General features: G+C 38.6%; 1 protein-coding gene across 6 annotated transcripts in view; it reads left to right on the forward strand.

Moving 5' to 3' along the window:
• Positions 1–17,072, forward strand: part of si:ch73-63e15.2 (protein strawberry notch homolog 2) — a 68,970-nt gene that overhangs the window by 20,115 nt on the left and 31,783 nt on the right. For 3 of the 6 annotated variants that reach the window (XM_044361476.1, XM_044361477.1, XM_044361480.1), the window contains exons 4-5: positions 4,096–4,167; positions 6,057–6,180. In XM_044361476.1, coding sequence (XP_044217411.1) covers positions 4,096–4,167; positions 6,057–6,180 — 196 coding nt within the window. Of the gene's footprint in view, positions 1–4,095; positions 4,168–6,056; positions 6,181–13,699; positions 14,088–17,072 lie in introns of those variants that run through there. The other 3 variants (XM_044361478.1, XM_044361479.1, XM_044361481.1) reach the window with 2 other exon arrangements.

Here is a 17,072-nt window from a genome sequence, read left to right on the forward strand (position 1 = left end):
GACCAAATGAACTCTAAAGGCAGCTGCGATTTTTGGATCTCTACCTAGGTCTGTTTTATTTTCTACGTTCAGTCCTTCTGATATTCAGTCAGACTGTTTTTCACATGACCCTGTATTCGTTCCTCTTTTCTTCCAGGATCTGCAGGCAACAGAGCTGGCTGCTACTTAGTATGATAGACTTATACAGTACAGTTGGGATGTAATTGATTGAACTTGAAAGCCCTCCGTTGTCTGCTCACATGGTTATTCAGAACAATCAGAAGAGTTGACTAGATCACATGATAACAGTGAGGAGAAAATGTGAATGGACCAGTGCTGTGCTTTCACAGATTGAGGCACTGTCTGACATGCTCTTTCCCCTGCACAGCAGAAACTATTCTTATGAGTAGTGATAAAAATGTCACTGACACTGACTATGTAGTGTTAGCACAACAGGAACAGATTTATTCTACGTCATAACACTGGAGTTTTCAGGGCATTGACGCCATAACACCAACTTCATAATGCAGTTCAATACACTAGCTGAGCTGTAAATACTACCTTTCTTCTGAAAGTAATCATAAAAATGGATCATTATATTCATATTATTTCGTTTTTGTGGAAATGGTGTCAAAGAGGCTCCATCTGTGTCATTTGGGATTTAGTTATGTTTAGCGTGAAACACTGATGAATGAATGACTGAAAGACAATTTCTCAGCTTTTTTGTGGGGCCTCACATGATGTCACTTAATATTCAGATTAGATTGTGGCTTTAAAGCCCATCAACAGGCAATGGCCAAAACAACCATACAACACAGTGCAGTATAATACAGATTAATAGAAATGCATTTAGCTGTGGACAAACAAAAACACCTTACAAGATAATGCGATCCAGTACAGCAACACCACTTACAGTGTTGGACTTTACTGCTGAGTTGAATCAACACCTGTCTGGCATAGTGTTAATGTTAGATTTAAGCTTCAACATCAACTGAAGTCTACAGCTGCTAAACATCACCACATGACTAGTACTGTCTCTGGTGATTCTCCACCAGCCTTGTACTGCAGCCATCTGCATGTTTGTTTTGTGTGTTTTTTGGACATTTTGGCCTAAGTCTGGTCCTCAGCAAGTGATACACATGTTTGTTCGGATTCAAGTGACTTATTGTGATGCACCTGTAGTCAAAAACATTGCACTGTTGCTCTAAAAACATCTTGGTTATCTTGGCATTATGTTAAGCATCATTGTACTTCAACTGTGTGCTGAAGTAACACGGCCAAAACAATGAAAAGCGTGTCAGTGTTCAGCTACTTGCAGATCACACTGTACACCAAAAAAAGGTATAATGCTGTAGGTAAAAAGCTATGCACTGATCATTATATTAATGAACTACCTGAAAAATGTTGGATTTTCTTGTTGTTCTCTTATTCATTTTTACAAACAATTTAAAGAGAGAAGATTAAAAAAAGTAAACAATCTTTTCAGCAAACAGCAGTAAGAGTTTGGTAGTATGTGGTTAGGTCTCTCCCACACAGCTGAGTCTTGGTGTTTGTTTACAGCAGTAAAATCAGAAACAGACCACTGTTCCTGCTTCTATTTTTATGTTGTGTTTGTTTCTTATTGTCTGTGACAAACTCGTAAATTATTAATCTAAAGGGTCAGACAGACTGCAGTATTTAAGGTTAACACAACTCTGTAATAGGTAATATATTGCATTGCCTGTATCTAAACACTCTTTCCTTACTGTAAGCCACATTTCATTGAGATTAGTTTTTACCAGTTTCATTTTGATGCAGTAAGTCAGCTTTTTGACACTGCACAATTAAACATACTGTTTACCTTATCTGCCTTACAGTTGATATTGCCTGCAGCCAGGCTCTCTGACTCAAAGTTCACTTATTGCTGATTGTTGATAGCATGAGAGACACATTTTATGATTGTGCTGGTTTAAGGAAGAGTCCTTCCAAGGAATTGGGGGTAGTTGGGTGTAATTGTTTACTGAATAGTTGTTCAGTAAACTCTGAAGAACGCCCTTGTTTTTCTATGGAAGAAGCATTGCGCTGTTGCTTATCTTGCTGAAGGGATTATGTTTCCTTTCCTTTTTAATTAACAAACATTTTTTGCAAGTTGGACTAAAACTTAAAAATGCATAGCGTATAAAATGTATTAGCCCACTACCTTTTTAAAAAGCATTTACTTCTTAAAACTGACAGAAATGCATTGCAACATGCTGTTTGTTGCATAAAGGGGGTTCATTCTCATGTTTTTTCTAACTGGTGAATACTGTTAGTGCTCTTGCTTTTACTCTTTCAACCAGTACATTGGGTGAAATTTTGCTTCAATAGGTTGTGACTTTGTCTATACAGTCACTCAAAGGAAATCTAACCAAGTAAATCTGTGCTCTGTTCCACGTCCTAAATGTATGCATTATTCATGCTAATAACATTGCAGTGTGGCTGTTATTGTTATTGTCAAGAATGTTGCCAAGTTGCTTTTGGGGTTCAACTTGTAGAAATTACATTGGCTTGAATAGTGTTTTGAAGATCAGCACTCCCGATGAACTGTTGCAACATAAAACTTTTTTACTGAACCACATGTTGGAAAGATACAGCCGTTCTGACACTTCAAGTTCCTAATTTTAAGTCGTGAGAAAATGATGTAGACTGTCTGTCAGGAAATAGGTAATTAAAAAAACTGCAGTGTAACTGTGTAAACTCCACTGATTGGAGTCGAGTCTAACTGAATAAAAAATAACATTGTTATATGCATGTTCAGTATATTTCAGCCTCAAATAAGAGATTATAAAACAAAAACAAGGTTCAAATGATGATCTGTACACAGCTTCAGGCTTAGTATTGGAAGGCTACATGTAACGATAATATTAATAATACATTGAATTTGTACAGCACTTTTCATTCATAGTGAAACTCAAAGTTTTATTAATAACATAGAAAACACATAAAGAAAATAGTAGGTGTTGAGATGAAAAATCCTTCCTGAATAGAGAGGTTGTTAGAAAAGACACTAGGGTCTGTGCCACCCTCAGATGGTTACGAAGGCGGTTCCACAAGCGTGGTGCAGCAGAGCAGAAGGCTTGATCCCCCATGGTGCGGAACTTAGCATTTGGGCCCCAGAGGAGCAAGCTGCTGGCAGATCTGAGGGTGCGGGTGGAGGTTTGTGGTGTGCACTTTTTCAGAAGGAAGCATTGGACCCTTCCACTTTTTATAGTCCGAAAACTAACGTTAGATTAAAAAAAACAAACAAAAAAAAAAAACAGGAGATACTTCATGCACTAGGGCCAAGCGGAAACAGCTCCCACTCAAGCTCCCAGTCCCCCTTCTAATTCCCCATCCTCCCCCTCCTCTCTCCTCTCTGTTGGTGTTAGGCTAACATTGACTGAGCCAACACATGGATGTATTATAAGAGCTGGATAAAGCCCCGCCACTCAGCCTTGCAGCCAATTTTTTTCCAGTGGTCACTCGCAGTATTGCAGTGAAAAATCCCCCTGCAGCCCAAGAAGCATTTTCCCCATAGACCACCATTGTAAAAGAAATGTCTGTAAAATGTCTGTTGACTTTCTATTATGAATTTTTGACCCATTGAGGTTTTATATTCATAAAACTTTCCTGGAGCAGAGAAAAGCGATTTTTAAAAATCTGTGACATCATCACAATGTAAAGTCTATGGGCTGAGTGGGAACTTGTGGGCGGGGCCAGCAGGGGAAACACCACTGCGCATATTCAGTGGTCAGCACTGAATACGGAAGCAAACCTGGAAGCTAGAAACTTTTTTGGGCGTATACACCAGCAGAGCAATTCTTATTGGACTGAATGGGTGCCGTTTCAGGTCCAGTATCCAGCTCTTATAATACATCCATGAGCCAACATTGATACACTCTTGCTAGGTGACTTTTACTATTACTAATGTTGGCTGGTGAGCAAAGTAGTCACCAGCCTGTCACATATTTCCAAAGGGGGGGAAAAGTTATTTGACAAGCTAAATATTTAAGATGGTTGTAAAACAGTAAAAGAGTTTCTCTTGCTGCTAGTTTACTTTAGCGTTAGACTCAAACACCACGAGCTCAAGAGAGTAACTCGACTCTGCTTTTGTATCAGAGGTCAGATGAGGTGGAGGCTCCTATGGAAGACAGAGAAGGCGAGGCAGGAAGAAGCAGCACTGAGTCACAGGTAGGTTATATGTGCTGTATAAAGGGTTAGGTCATTTGGTTCATTGATAATGACAGGAAGGCGTTGCAGGTAGGTTATACGTTACTGTAGTCCCTAAATGCATGTAGAAATGCAGGAAATAGGAGGACCTACAGCCCCCCTGTTTTATTGCGTCCTCCCTACGTCTCAAACCAAAGTTACACCCTTGCCTGTAGGTACATCTACACAAACAGTAAGTCAATCAGCTGCTTTGGCTGAGAGCCTTAAACCAGCTTTGTGTTGTTGGAAAGCAGCTGATGCTGGCCTGCCAAGACTTCTACTGTAATAATATCACTGTCATATCACTGTTGGCTAAAGGGCCAGGAAGGGGATTTCCAGTGTGGGTGATTGTTACCATTCACAGAGCTATGATCTTTCTGAGAATTAAAACCGATTCTTCAGTCGTATGATCTCATGATCTTTTTTTTCTCATATTTGTTCATCACTCATGATTATAATAGCTAATCTGTTTTTTTCCAATGTGTACAGTAAGATTTCTGGTAGAATTTCATTTTAGTTGCTTGATTGTGGAAAAGGATCAATAGCAATATCACAAAAGGTCTGTGATTTTTGACCATCTGTGCATCAATGATCAGCACTTGTTTAAAAAGTAGAAAGTGCTGTTTACATTTAAAGCCTTTGGTGTTTGTGTTTATCTAAAAGAGGTATCAGGAATTTTGTAAACAGATACTCATGATATAACATTTGAACATAGACATGATTAAATATTAAATTCTGCTGCATATTAGGCAGGGATATTCAATACAAAAAAAATCACAGGAACCATCTTTCATACACTGGCCTCTACTCACTGGCTTGGGGTTGCCCTTTCATCCTCTTGGTGTGTTTTGAACTTAAATCAATCATTCTCCCTGATCTCTGGCCCGTGGTTGAGGACACAGAGCCAAATCCTGTGAATAGCTTTGGCCAAGCTCAATCCCTCTGAGCCTGAGCCCTGGCACATGATTGGATGAGAAGAACATGGGACGGCACTGTTGCAGTTCCACCTTGTCATTGTTTAGTTTTACTTTTGTTTTGAGTGTTCGTCCGACACTATTAGCATAGTGGGTTGTTACATTATGATGACTTCCACTCAACAAGAAACTGAAAATATCATAGGTTATGTCTATCGAGGTCTTCAGACTTGTGTCGGATATTAACATTTGGCAAAAGGACAATGCTTGGTATTAAGGAAAGCTGGACCGTAGATCTTCAAAGCAAGTATATATTGTTCTCCGTGACTTTCTGTAGACTCCTGCGTGTGTTTGTGTGCGTGTGTGTGTGTGTCTCTCTCTCTCTCTTTCTCTTCCTTGCCTTATTTAAACCTCAACTTCTCTCTGTCTGTCTGACCTAAGATTTGTGTTCATATTATCTTTCTTGTATCTTCAACAGTTGACACTGCTACTTATTTGACTTTGAACACCTGGATTTAGTAACAGTTATTCATTTTTATACGCCTTGATATAACATAAAGCTCTACTTCACTCACCTTTGATTCTATAAACGAAACTGAAAGTGTTTTCTCCCGTTAAGGTCATGTGCTAACTCAGTATTATGTTGTTGGGTCATATTATTTGAGTATTACAGTGTTAGATCACCATCTTCAGAAAACATCACCCTCTGTTCTGATTATAACACTTGATGACTTAAGTTTGGGACGCTTTTCAGTGCTCCAGTTGTTCCTCTAGCTGAGCTGCTTATTGCACAGTAGTGGTAATAGGCTGTGATTGTACTTGGCAGCTCTAAGGTGTGAATTTCTAAGGTATAAACTCTATGTGGGCTAAGTACATCAGTGTTTAAAAAAACAGCATGCATCAGTTTTACTTGGATAAATACTGGTTAAACAAACTTAACTTCTCTCTCTCCTTCAGGCAATACCACTTGAACAGCAGCACTACCACCACCACTCCGGATGTCCCCATGGACATGTACTCGGGATTCTCTGATGTGGACTTTTCCAGCTTCAACCTTCCTAGGAATGGCGATTTCTCCCAGGTTGGTTTCACAAGTCTTTGTGATGTGTTGGCATGGTCATATTGATAAATTATAATGTCTATAAGAGCCAGTATGAAGACATACTTACTCAAACAAAGTTAGATGCATTATAGTTTTCATTCTCAAGTCTCTCTTTCTGGTACCGCATGTCCCTTTCTCTTTTACTTGACTATTAGAGGGAAGGACCTTGCCTCCCACCTACTTCTTTCATCCTGTCTTCTGTCCGCTTAATGTACCATAGAGCAACCTGATTAAAGCCTAGTGTTGTCTAGACTGCAATACTACCTACCTCATTCCTGTCAAGGCATGTCATTAATAAGACACTGTAATTTTGCATTCCTCTACACTTCCACAAAGCATCCTCCCCTGGAAACTCTTTGTAATTCTCCATCATGCTTGGAATTGTGTCCAGAAAAGGATATGCTGCTGTGTGATTTAGAGATGTAAGAAAGTTCTGAAAAAGTATTTTCAAGCTTTTGTGACCTATTTGAGTGTTTCTGGGATTATTATCCCCACCCTGGGGATACAATAATGAGACTAGGATATTCATTTTTCAGTATGGGAAATGCTTACATGTGGAGAGTGAAGTAAACATGCAACCATCCCTTCGCTCACATATTTAACCCAACACTCCAGTTGAATATGGTTACAATCCATCATTTGCATTTTCTATTTCTTTGCGCTTTTGTGTCAGTCCTGCCAGTCTCTTTTAGTAAGCCAATTGTTCTGACACAGACCAGTGAGTTTCTAATCTGAAGCCTATTTGGGCTGAATAGATTGAGTGCCATTATGGAACCATATTAAAACACAATGTGCTAAGATGATGAGTTTTGAAGAAGGGCAATCATGGGTTACCAAGCAGACTGGCGTTATTCTCCACATGATTAGCCTGTCTGACAGTAGAAAAGGTATAGCTATCAGGATTTTTTTCTTGGTTCAACTTAAGGCCAAAGCAGTAAATGTTAATGATGTTAAGGACAGGATAAGGTGCAACAGCACTGGCAAGGAAAAAGGCATTTCTTAACTTGATTATACGTTTTTTAAAATCTTTTCACTGAATAATACAGATGCTAATGACCTGGATTTCATGTCCACACACATTCAGAATATATGATCTTGTATTTCTTGTTCAAAGAGCAAGGGTAAGTTTTAAGTATACAAACATAAAATAACTACTAAATTATTTATTATCCAAAGTAAAAGGGGCATTGTTTCTGAAAAGGCAAGTTTTAAGGTTTTTTTTTTTTAAGTGTTTGAGCACCCCCACAAAACATTCTCAGCGCAGCATCTCGGTAAGAAATTTATCAAAACCCAAGCTGATAAAACCCAAAATACTCCTATCCGCAAGGCTAGATATTTCTTTTCTTTTCAAAAAACACTTAATAGCTGAATAATGAAACCCACTGAATGGGGAGCAAGAATTTAGCCTTAAAATGTATATATTTTTAATGCAATATTATTGCATGTATCTGATGCAGCAGGACTGCAGTGTAATTTAGTTAATTGTAATGCACAAGGGAATCAAATATATGAAATAAACCACTTAAAAACAAAATACAATAAATGAGTCAATTTCAGCAGCTGTGTACAGGGACTCAGTTGAGTTTTTTTGTCTCTCTGGAAGTTAGTCTTATAGCCTAGAGGTCTGATGAAAGCTAAAGGCTATTTGATGTTAAACAAGGTTTTGAGAGTAGGACAAAAGTGTCGCACACTCTGACTCCATATGCATTTCTCTTTCATTCAGATGGCAGCCCTCAGGCCTTCTTCAAGATGAACAATCATAGTAGGACCCAGGCACTGGTATGTTATATATGCCACACCTTAGTAACACATCTAATGGTGATTAGATAATCATGTTCCACCATAAGGGTGAGAAAAAGCAATCAAGAGGCCTTAAGCGAATCAAAACTTTTAACAAACAGTGACAGGAACTGCAGCCATTAAATTTTCTTTAAATAAACGTGACAAAAACCAATATGTTTCATACCACATATAGAGATTTAAATTTTACATCCAATTTTTTTGGTTAAGTATATTCAAATATGTTACAGATACATTTATTTTGAATAGATTTCTAATAGATATACAGAAAAAGTTAAATACCAGAATACCAGAAACAACCTTATCTAAATATCCAATAAATAGAGGTACATTACAGAAAACACTAAAAAAAACAACACCCTTACAGTTATGGTGGAACATAATTATCTAATCACGATCAGATGTGTTACTAAGGTGTGGCATGTAAAACATACCAGTGCCAGGGTCCTACTATGATTGTTCATCTTGAAGAAGGGCTGAAATGTCATCTGAATAAAGGAGAAATGCCTATTGAGCCAGAGTGTGCGACACTTTTTTTTCCTACTATCAAGGCTTCTTTCAGTGATCAGCACATCACTACAACCCTTGGTGTGTGTAACTTTTCCATTATATGTTCAGCAAAGTTTTGCCAAATTAAGTTAGGTCCTTAGAGGTACACATCATTATGTAGCTGGCACAGGAACACTTGCAAGAACAAAGTAAAAGATTCTGGTTTGAATACACCGGCAGTCACTTTTAAACACATTTAAAAACGTAGGTCATTCTCAGTTAATATTAGTCCATTGTTAGCTTTTGATGTCTATTTTGAAGCTTTGTTAGACTTGTCTGTATATGCAATATTATTTGCACTACCCCTTAGTAGTGGTAATCCAAGTATTAGTCTCTATTAAGATATAGTTGACAATTATCAACATTTAAAGGGAAACACAAGTAGACAGAAAAAAACTACGTACAAGAGTTTCACTTCATGTTTGTGGCCAGGTGTGTGGATGAGTGTGATGGTTCTGTGGAATATAAGAAGACTTTTAGAAGGTATGAAAATATTTTGTGTAGCGGTTTAAGCTGGGGGGATTTCACGAACAAAGGATATGCATGAAGGCTTTTATAAAGGAGAGCGATGTATCTTCCTCATCACATGCATCACTGTACTGGCATGGATTTTGTGATTCATGTGGGGTTTCCCTACTTTTCCATTAGCCTGTGTCAGCGTGTCTGACTATCTCTTCCTTACAAGTAATTACGAGGGGTCTCACGATCACGTTGGATCTATTTGTCTTTCTACATATTTAGAACAGTATGCCTCGACGGTTGTCTTTTTTATGTGTTTTAGATTAAACTGGCTGCTTCGTCATTGGTGCACTCATGAGAAGCAGGTTTGGTTTCTCGGCATTGGAGACAGGGAATGTTATGGTGTGTTGTGTGTGTGTGTGTGTGTGTGTGTGTGTGTGTGTGTGTGTGTGTGTGTGTGTGTGTGTGTGTGTGTGTGTGTGTGAGAAAGAGAGGGCTTGTGTTGTGCTTTCTCAGCTGTTCTTCCTGGTTTTGGACACTCCCTGCCATGTGAGGCATGCAGAGAAAATGTAAGTCATGGGGTCATCATGACTAGTCCACCACTCAGCTCCCTTTTTCATCCTCCATTTTTTTTTCTTCCATCACCACAGCATACTGACCCTACCCAATTTTTCCCCTGTTCATCCACAGCCATAAAGCAAGACTTCTTCTTTTCTTTGTACTGTTGAACCGTGACAGTACACAAGAAATTTAGGCAAGTGTGACTGTGTGGAATCATTGATCGTGATTGTTTTAGCTGTCAGGTGACTGACTGCCATGTTTACCTCCAGCCAGTTTCAGTTACAACTGTAGAGTCATTAGTGAAATCTCTCTTGGTTTGCACAGTTTCCCACAGTGTGATAGTTTGTTTATGCACTTCAACAGAGCTCAGTTGGAATATCCTCATATTGTACGAAGGCACAGTGTTGCAGCATGCAGACAGGATGTCTGTGTCTAGATTGCTGGTAACTGGAAAACTAGAGTCGAATGTTTGTTTGTATTAGAATGAATAGACTCCCCTTTGAGAGTCAGTATCTTTCTTAGATTATCTGACAATTACTGTATATCACTAGCAAACAACTGAAATGGAATACATGGCAACTGTACAATGATGTGGATAAAATTGATGTCTCACATTTTTGATATGGTTTGAACATTTATTTAATGTAGGCTTTCTAAATATGGTTACCACCATTATAGTAATATGTTTACCACACACATACGGATGTTTCTAATGTACCTAATAGAGCCATTATGTTGCACTGCAATGGCTTTAAAAAATATCATAATACATTTCATAATAAACACTTCCACTGAAATCTAATGGATCATAAAGTAGTAAATAATGTTGCAAGTATTTTGTGTAGGCAATTATTCTATTCATATTTACTAACTAGTATTTTATTTGTCTTTTAAGTTATTAGATATTTATATTGAAGAGATTAAATAGATCTAGACAATGCCTTTTATGAAAGGCTTTGTACTTACAGTGATCAATCATTTGATATGTTAGCGCCAAATTACATGGTTCTTTCCAGGAAACTTCCAAAGAAACAACAGTTCCACATTAAATTCTTTCTTGGGAGTTACTGGGGAACTCTGGACTTGTAAAATAAAGTACTATCAAAACACTCAGCTTGGGCACAATAAAATTAAGATAAACTGTGGAAACTTTGACAAAACCAAACTGAGATTTTATTATATTTACTGATCTACAATAATCTCAGATCTATACAAGAATTAATGGCAGTTAGTGGCTTCTTTTATCTTAATTAAAATGAACCCTGATATCCCCAAAACTAAACTAAATAAACTAGAAAAAATGCTTTATCATCAATACCATCAAAAGACACGAGCACTGCGCTTTAAAAGACGCTGAATCTTAAAGTCATTCCCTGGGGTTTGAAGGAGAATTATACACTTTGCACCACAGTGACACGTGCACACCTGCCTAAGCTTATATTGGGTCATTGGTGAATCCAAAGTATGCAAAGTTTTATGCAGAGCATAAGAATGAAAACAAGACTTACTGGAAGACAAAAACACTAGAACTCATTCACTAACCACTCTGGCTAACCTCAAAGAGTGAACAGCACTCTTCAAGCACGCACATTAACACACATACTGTATTGTCTATATACTCATACTGTACATGTACATACACATATACATGCAATAAGGCATGTTTAGGCACATTTACGGTCTTAGTCTCTTGCCACACACTTTCTCTGTGCTGTTTCTCTCATTATTACACACATGTATTCTACTGTGCACAGTGCACTTCTAGGAAGAGTTCATTTGCATTAAATTGTTGTGTGCATCCCTTTCCAGCTTTGCTTTTTGTAAAATTGGAATCCCTTCACTTGCCCTATATGGGCCATGAGGTCCACTGATTCCACTTGTGCATGCATTTACATATGAAACTTTGCAACTCCACTGACCCTATAACTGATCCCTCATTACACTCTTAGTTTTTGCAGACAAGTATAATTCAGCAACCACTAGTCCCATGGCTTCCAAAGATACTAAATATGTCATGCTGAATTACAAGAAAATATATGCACAACACATCTAGAAATGTCCAGTTGATATAAGCTTTTAAATGACCCAAAATGTGTTATGAAGCCACTTGAAGGGGGAGAAAAAAGAGAAGGAAATTTTGATAAAGTGAAAGGTGTTTTGAGGTTGTATTTTGTTGTCATAGAAGATTATCTTGTTTTTCTTGACTTATTTCTTGTGGCTAGTCAGTCAAGATAAAAATCAAGTGGTTTTTCTCAGTTACTTCCTTATAAGAAGCTCTGCCGTCATATGGATGGCCTAGTTTGAAAGGGGAAGTTAATGGTTAATTTGAAGGGTTGTTAACAGGTGCACTATTTTCCGTGGGGAGTGTGTGCTCCACCTTATCCACTTTCGTTTTAGGTAAGCATTGGATGGTTCAGCATTGTCTATTTGCTAAAAAAAAAACCCAGTTTGTCAAAAACATTATTGAAAGTGAAGTTTAGACCGACTGCACTTCCGTTTACATTGCGAGCTACTCGTGGCATCAGTGCACATGTGTGGTGTTTACAATACGCTAGCACTCACAAAAGACATCAGTGATACAATAAGAAAGATAGTATCAGGTGTCGATGAGAACTGGGATCAATTTTCAGAATTGGACATTGAATCAGCATCACTAAAATCTAAACAATAACAGTCTCTGCTAGTATGTATACTAGTATATATCAATGAAGTCTTGTGTTGTTACTGAAATCAGGCATGGATCCTCCTTCTTTAGGCTGTGATGCAATAAGGTGTGTGTGTGTGTCAGAGCATTCAAAAGAAGCTCATCAATGATTCATCCCCCCCTGATGACCCTCCACAACCCACCAAATACACAGACGCTTACACACATATGCACATACATTATCCAGAGGATTCCCACTTATACTATGATGACACCATGGACAGGCGCCACTCCGTCTCTGAGAGTCTGACTCCCTTTCAGTCCAGCAGAGATGGACATTACAATACTTCACCATCCTGGCGTGATATTGTGTATTCCTGGAAGCTGGGGGCGCAAATGGACCCTTCTGTTTCACTAGTGAAAGAGATAGATCACGTTTTTTTTTTTAAATACCACAGTGTCCTTGCTTATGATAACCTCTTAAACAGTTAACACTGTCTCTTTATCAGAAAAACTAATATTATGACACTGTCTTTGATAAACATCATGGAGTTGTTGAAATAATCCATTTGCCATCAGATTCCCAGAACACTCTTTTTTTAACAATCGCACCCCTGATTCCAGTAAAGAGGAATGACCTTTTTATAATGAGGTATTTTTGTGTAATTGTGCACAGATAGAAGTATTGGCTGAATGCTGAAATAACTTCTGAATAATATGCACATGTGCAGCTTGCACTTGATCTGTTAATACATGTCTGACCACTTCAGCTGTCTTCTTGTTATTTTTAAGCTGTCCTCATTGTTTTTGGCATAACATCTGTTGGGGGACCATGTGAGGACTATAAATCTGGTTTGTTAATTTTTTTCCTATGCAGATAAACATAACACAGTTAAATTAATAGAGAAACATTTTGACAGGCTGACTGACAAATCAAGCCTGCTGGGATCTGCACTCTCACGAGTGACTATCCTCCCTAGTTAGGTAATTAGAAAATGTGTTTGCTTCCCTCATATTAGCGTTTCCACCTTTTGGCTATAGATCATTAGATTAAATAGAAATCATTACTTGAACAGCTGTCTTGAAATTGAGCCTGCACAGACAAATAGAAAGACAAAAGGCAAAGTATGAAGTAAGACAGGCAGCCAGGCAGGGAGTCAGTCTCTAAATATAATAATCATTAGATAGTGGCCCAGGCCCATTAAATATAGCGGTAAGCAGCAGGGTGTGAGGAGCGGCCAGGTCCAGAGCGCAATACTGTTTACACTACAAATGCGGTTGAGTTACACCATGTACAGTAAAATGGGCCCGACTGCCAGTAACTCTAGTCACTTACCAACAAAAGCATCATTTCCTGAAAGCTCCTCCCCTCCTCCCTCCCTCTTCTCCCCACCTCTCCCCTCCCCTCCCCTCCCCTGTGCTCTCACTCACTCTCAAACCACCTTTTTGAGCTCTGAGGAACTAGTCCGCAGTCACTATGACTAAGCCCTCTATGCAAATACGTGACAGCCCCTGGTGAAGCAGGAAGCATGTTTTAGAGTTGTCTGTGTCTCTGTTTGTGAGAGAAACAGAGTTTGTATGTGTGAGCTCATTGCCCAGAGCGTACCTGCGGTAGAGCGTAGATGTGTGTGTTGAACCAGGGAGAAACTGTGAAAGGGCTAGTGAGAGTCCACTGTTGGGTGGAAGTGCACCAGCTGTAAGGTGAATACCAACACATGGAAGAAGCTGTCGCATTCAGGGATTCAAGGTGAAGCAGGAGTGGATGTGTGTGTGTGTACCCCCCCCCCCTCCCCATACTGCAGCGTTTGGACCCATGTCTCTCATGCAGTTCTGGACTAAATTGTATTCACAGCTGGGACGACCACTTCCCAAGGTACTGGTACTGTTTGATTTGTTTTTTGCATATATTACACTTTGTGAAGTTTAAAAACTCAGTATAAAAGTCTCTTGTTTTAAAGGATGATTTTGTTGGAAAACTTTTTTTTTTTTTACTTGTGATGTCATGGTCAGTAACTGTCACTAACTGAAAGCTGCTTATGTGAGCAGTGCTTATTGTCCTTATCAGGAAACTATAGATAAGACTAAGCACTTTATTACTTCAGTGCGGCTGTATTTTTAACTTAAACTTCCTTGAATGAATTTTGAAAATACTTCCTTGTAAGTACAACACTGATGGAGCCTGGCTTTCATTAGAATTGATCCTTTATTACAATCTTATGTTAAAGTTATTGGACAGTAACTGACAAGTGACATGATTAAACTGTGAAAATGGATTTTAAAGCAGTTCTCAAATTAGTTTCTCATAAGTGCCTGTAAGAGCTGGCTTCCCGGACGAGAACTGAGCCACGTCTCAGACAGGACGTTTTTTAAATTGATGTCTCCATTGAACTTTAAGATCAGACTAGACTTAATCCCTGTTAGTCCAAATATTATCCAGTGTCCGTATTTTCATCTGTTTCTGACACTGGTTCATCTGCTGTTTGTTCAGAGTGGAAAATGTCAAAGAAGGTAAACCAGGCTTAGAATTTAGGCTCACAATTGAAAGTTTGCCGGTGAGCAAGTCAGGCTGTGAATTTCTTTGCTGGCAGGTCAGGGTAGTCAGTCTCCCTGTGCACCACTGAGGCTCTAATTCCCAGCCAGGAAATATGACAAATGATTGTCTGTCTCGCTCCTTGCTGTTTTCCAGTAAGTGCTAGAATCTGATATCTTGCCAGGCTAAATAGCACTCTTGTCTGTTTTCTGGATGGCCATTAAATATGTGCAATGGTGTACTGCACTGTAGATAGAATTGCGTTGTTTGGTTTTTTTTTGATTTATCAGTCATCAGACTGCACAGTGTTGATAGAACTGTAGTTCATATCAGTCCAGTGACTTCATTGGTGCAAGGCTTGCTGGGCCTATTTCTAGTGAATTTCTGACTAATTGGTTAATTTCACTCTGTCAGCATTTCATAGAATTTTAGAAATTACACAATCCATGGTCTCATGTAATCACTGTTTTAGACAACAAAGCTTTATAATACTCTATTAAATTATTAAAATACACAATTTTTTACATTGGATGGTAAAAGTTACTAACTGGTAGTGAAATTGAGTCATGCAGTTGTGTGAGCCCATTTGCTTTTGTTTTGTTTCTATCCAACAAACCACCAGTGAGCCACCTCACTGTGTTATTTCTTTCCACAGTACATGTTGCCTGTGTTAACATCAATGCAACAAAATTGCAAGTGTGTAATTCTCATGTGAAAAAAACTCATGTGTAAAAGACCTGAACTAGTTCCTGAAGGCCAGGGGCACAGCAGGACAGCCTCTTGGTGGGCACATGTTGTCAGTTTCCTGGTATTACGTTAAACCTCAAGCATGATCTAGTCGTGCAGCTTACGGGAAGTGAATAAACAATGATGGTGGTGATGAGTGAGTGCATGAGGAGGGGAAAAGAACGGGGGGTAAGAAAATAGAGGATGGGTGCCAGCAATGCAGGTTTCATATGCTGCAAAGAGAAATTTTCATCTTTATCAACATGTAACCATGCCCGCAATGATTAAACCTTTTATAAGAGTATTGCATTACATGTGTCAGACATCAGTGCCAGTTGTACTTGCAGAAGCGGAATAATTCCAGGGTGGTGATAGTGAAAATACAAACATATGGTGATATTTGAGCTAGTTATTGCTGGTCATTAAAAGTAATTTATCCTTCATGATACAAGATGCAGCAAATCTGTCAGGCCTGACAGTAGACAGGAAACAGGACAGCCGCTGCAGGAGGAAGAGACTGATTATTAATATGTCAGAGTGCAGGTGTTAGAGATCATCTAGTTTTGCTGTTAACGAGTTATTTCAGCTAGTTTCCATGAGCCATAATCCTGTAGTGATGGCAAAGCGGGAAAAGTCCACTTAGCTGTCCTGGTTAATGTCTTATTGTTAAAAAAACTTACATAAAACATACCCATCTGATTCTTTTGTGGAGTTCCAAATGTAAGTAAAACTTAAACACAACAAGAAGTAGTAGTCACATTTTTTGAATTTTAAAAATACAAAAAAATACATCATAATAATAGAGAGCATCTCAAGATTTTAGTGCCTTTCATATTAGGCTGTATATATACACACACATCAAATAGTCATCTGTTTTGCCATATCAACTTGTGAATACTTAACATCCATGTACTCAAAACAATCATTTTGTTTCCCGTTAGAAACACCTTGCAAACTACAAGGGTTGAATCAAAACCTGAGAAACTTTGTTAAAGGTAGGATTCATTGCAAGGTTGTTCTGTTACATTAGGAGTGTCATTGTGGCTCAGTAGAGAGCAGTCGTCTCATAGCGAGAAGGTCCTGTGTTCAAATCTGACAGCCGACTGGAGCCGAAGTTGCACATTCTCCCAGTATCTGCATGCGGATTTCTCCCCACAGTCCCAAGATATGCAGGTTACTCTAAAATGTGCCTGTAGAAAGCCTGTGAATGTGTTTGTCTATATGTGTTTGCCCTGTAAATAGACTAGCGACTTGTCCAGCACGTAACCTGCCTTTCTCTTGATGTTTGGGTTTATTCTAGGAACCTGACACAATCTATTCCCTATTTTTAAAAAATAAATCATGGGGCGCCCTTGAGCGGTTTGGTCAAGACACATATGTAATCACCACATCCCAAGTTTAATTTCAGCCGGGAACCTTTGTTGCATGTCAAACCCCTCTATCATCGCCCTTGTTTTACAGTCTGTATCTATATTGTAATCTAAAATAAATGGATAAATCAAGGTTCAGTAGATCACAGTTTAAGTACCTCCTTTGTCTGATCTTGAGCCAGGAAAATTCCTGTACTTTTTTTTTTTTTTTAGTTCTTTCAGTTTATTACAT

The sequence above is a fragment of the Thunnus albacares genome, chromosome 9, assembly GCF_914725855.1.
Source record: "Thunnus albacares chromosome 9, fThuAlb1.1, whole genome shotgun sequence".
NCBI classification, from domain to species: Eukaryota; Metazoa; Chordata; class Actinopteri; order Scombriformes; family Scombridae; genus Thunnus; species Thunnus albacares.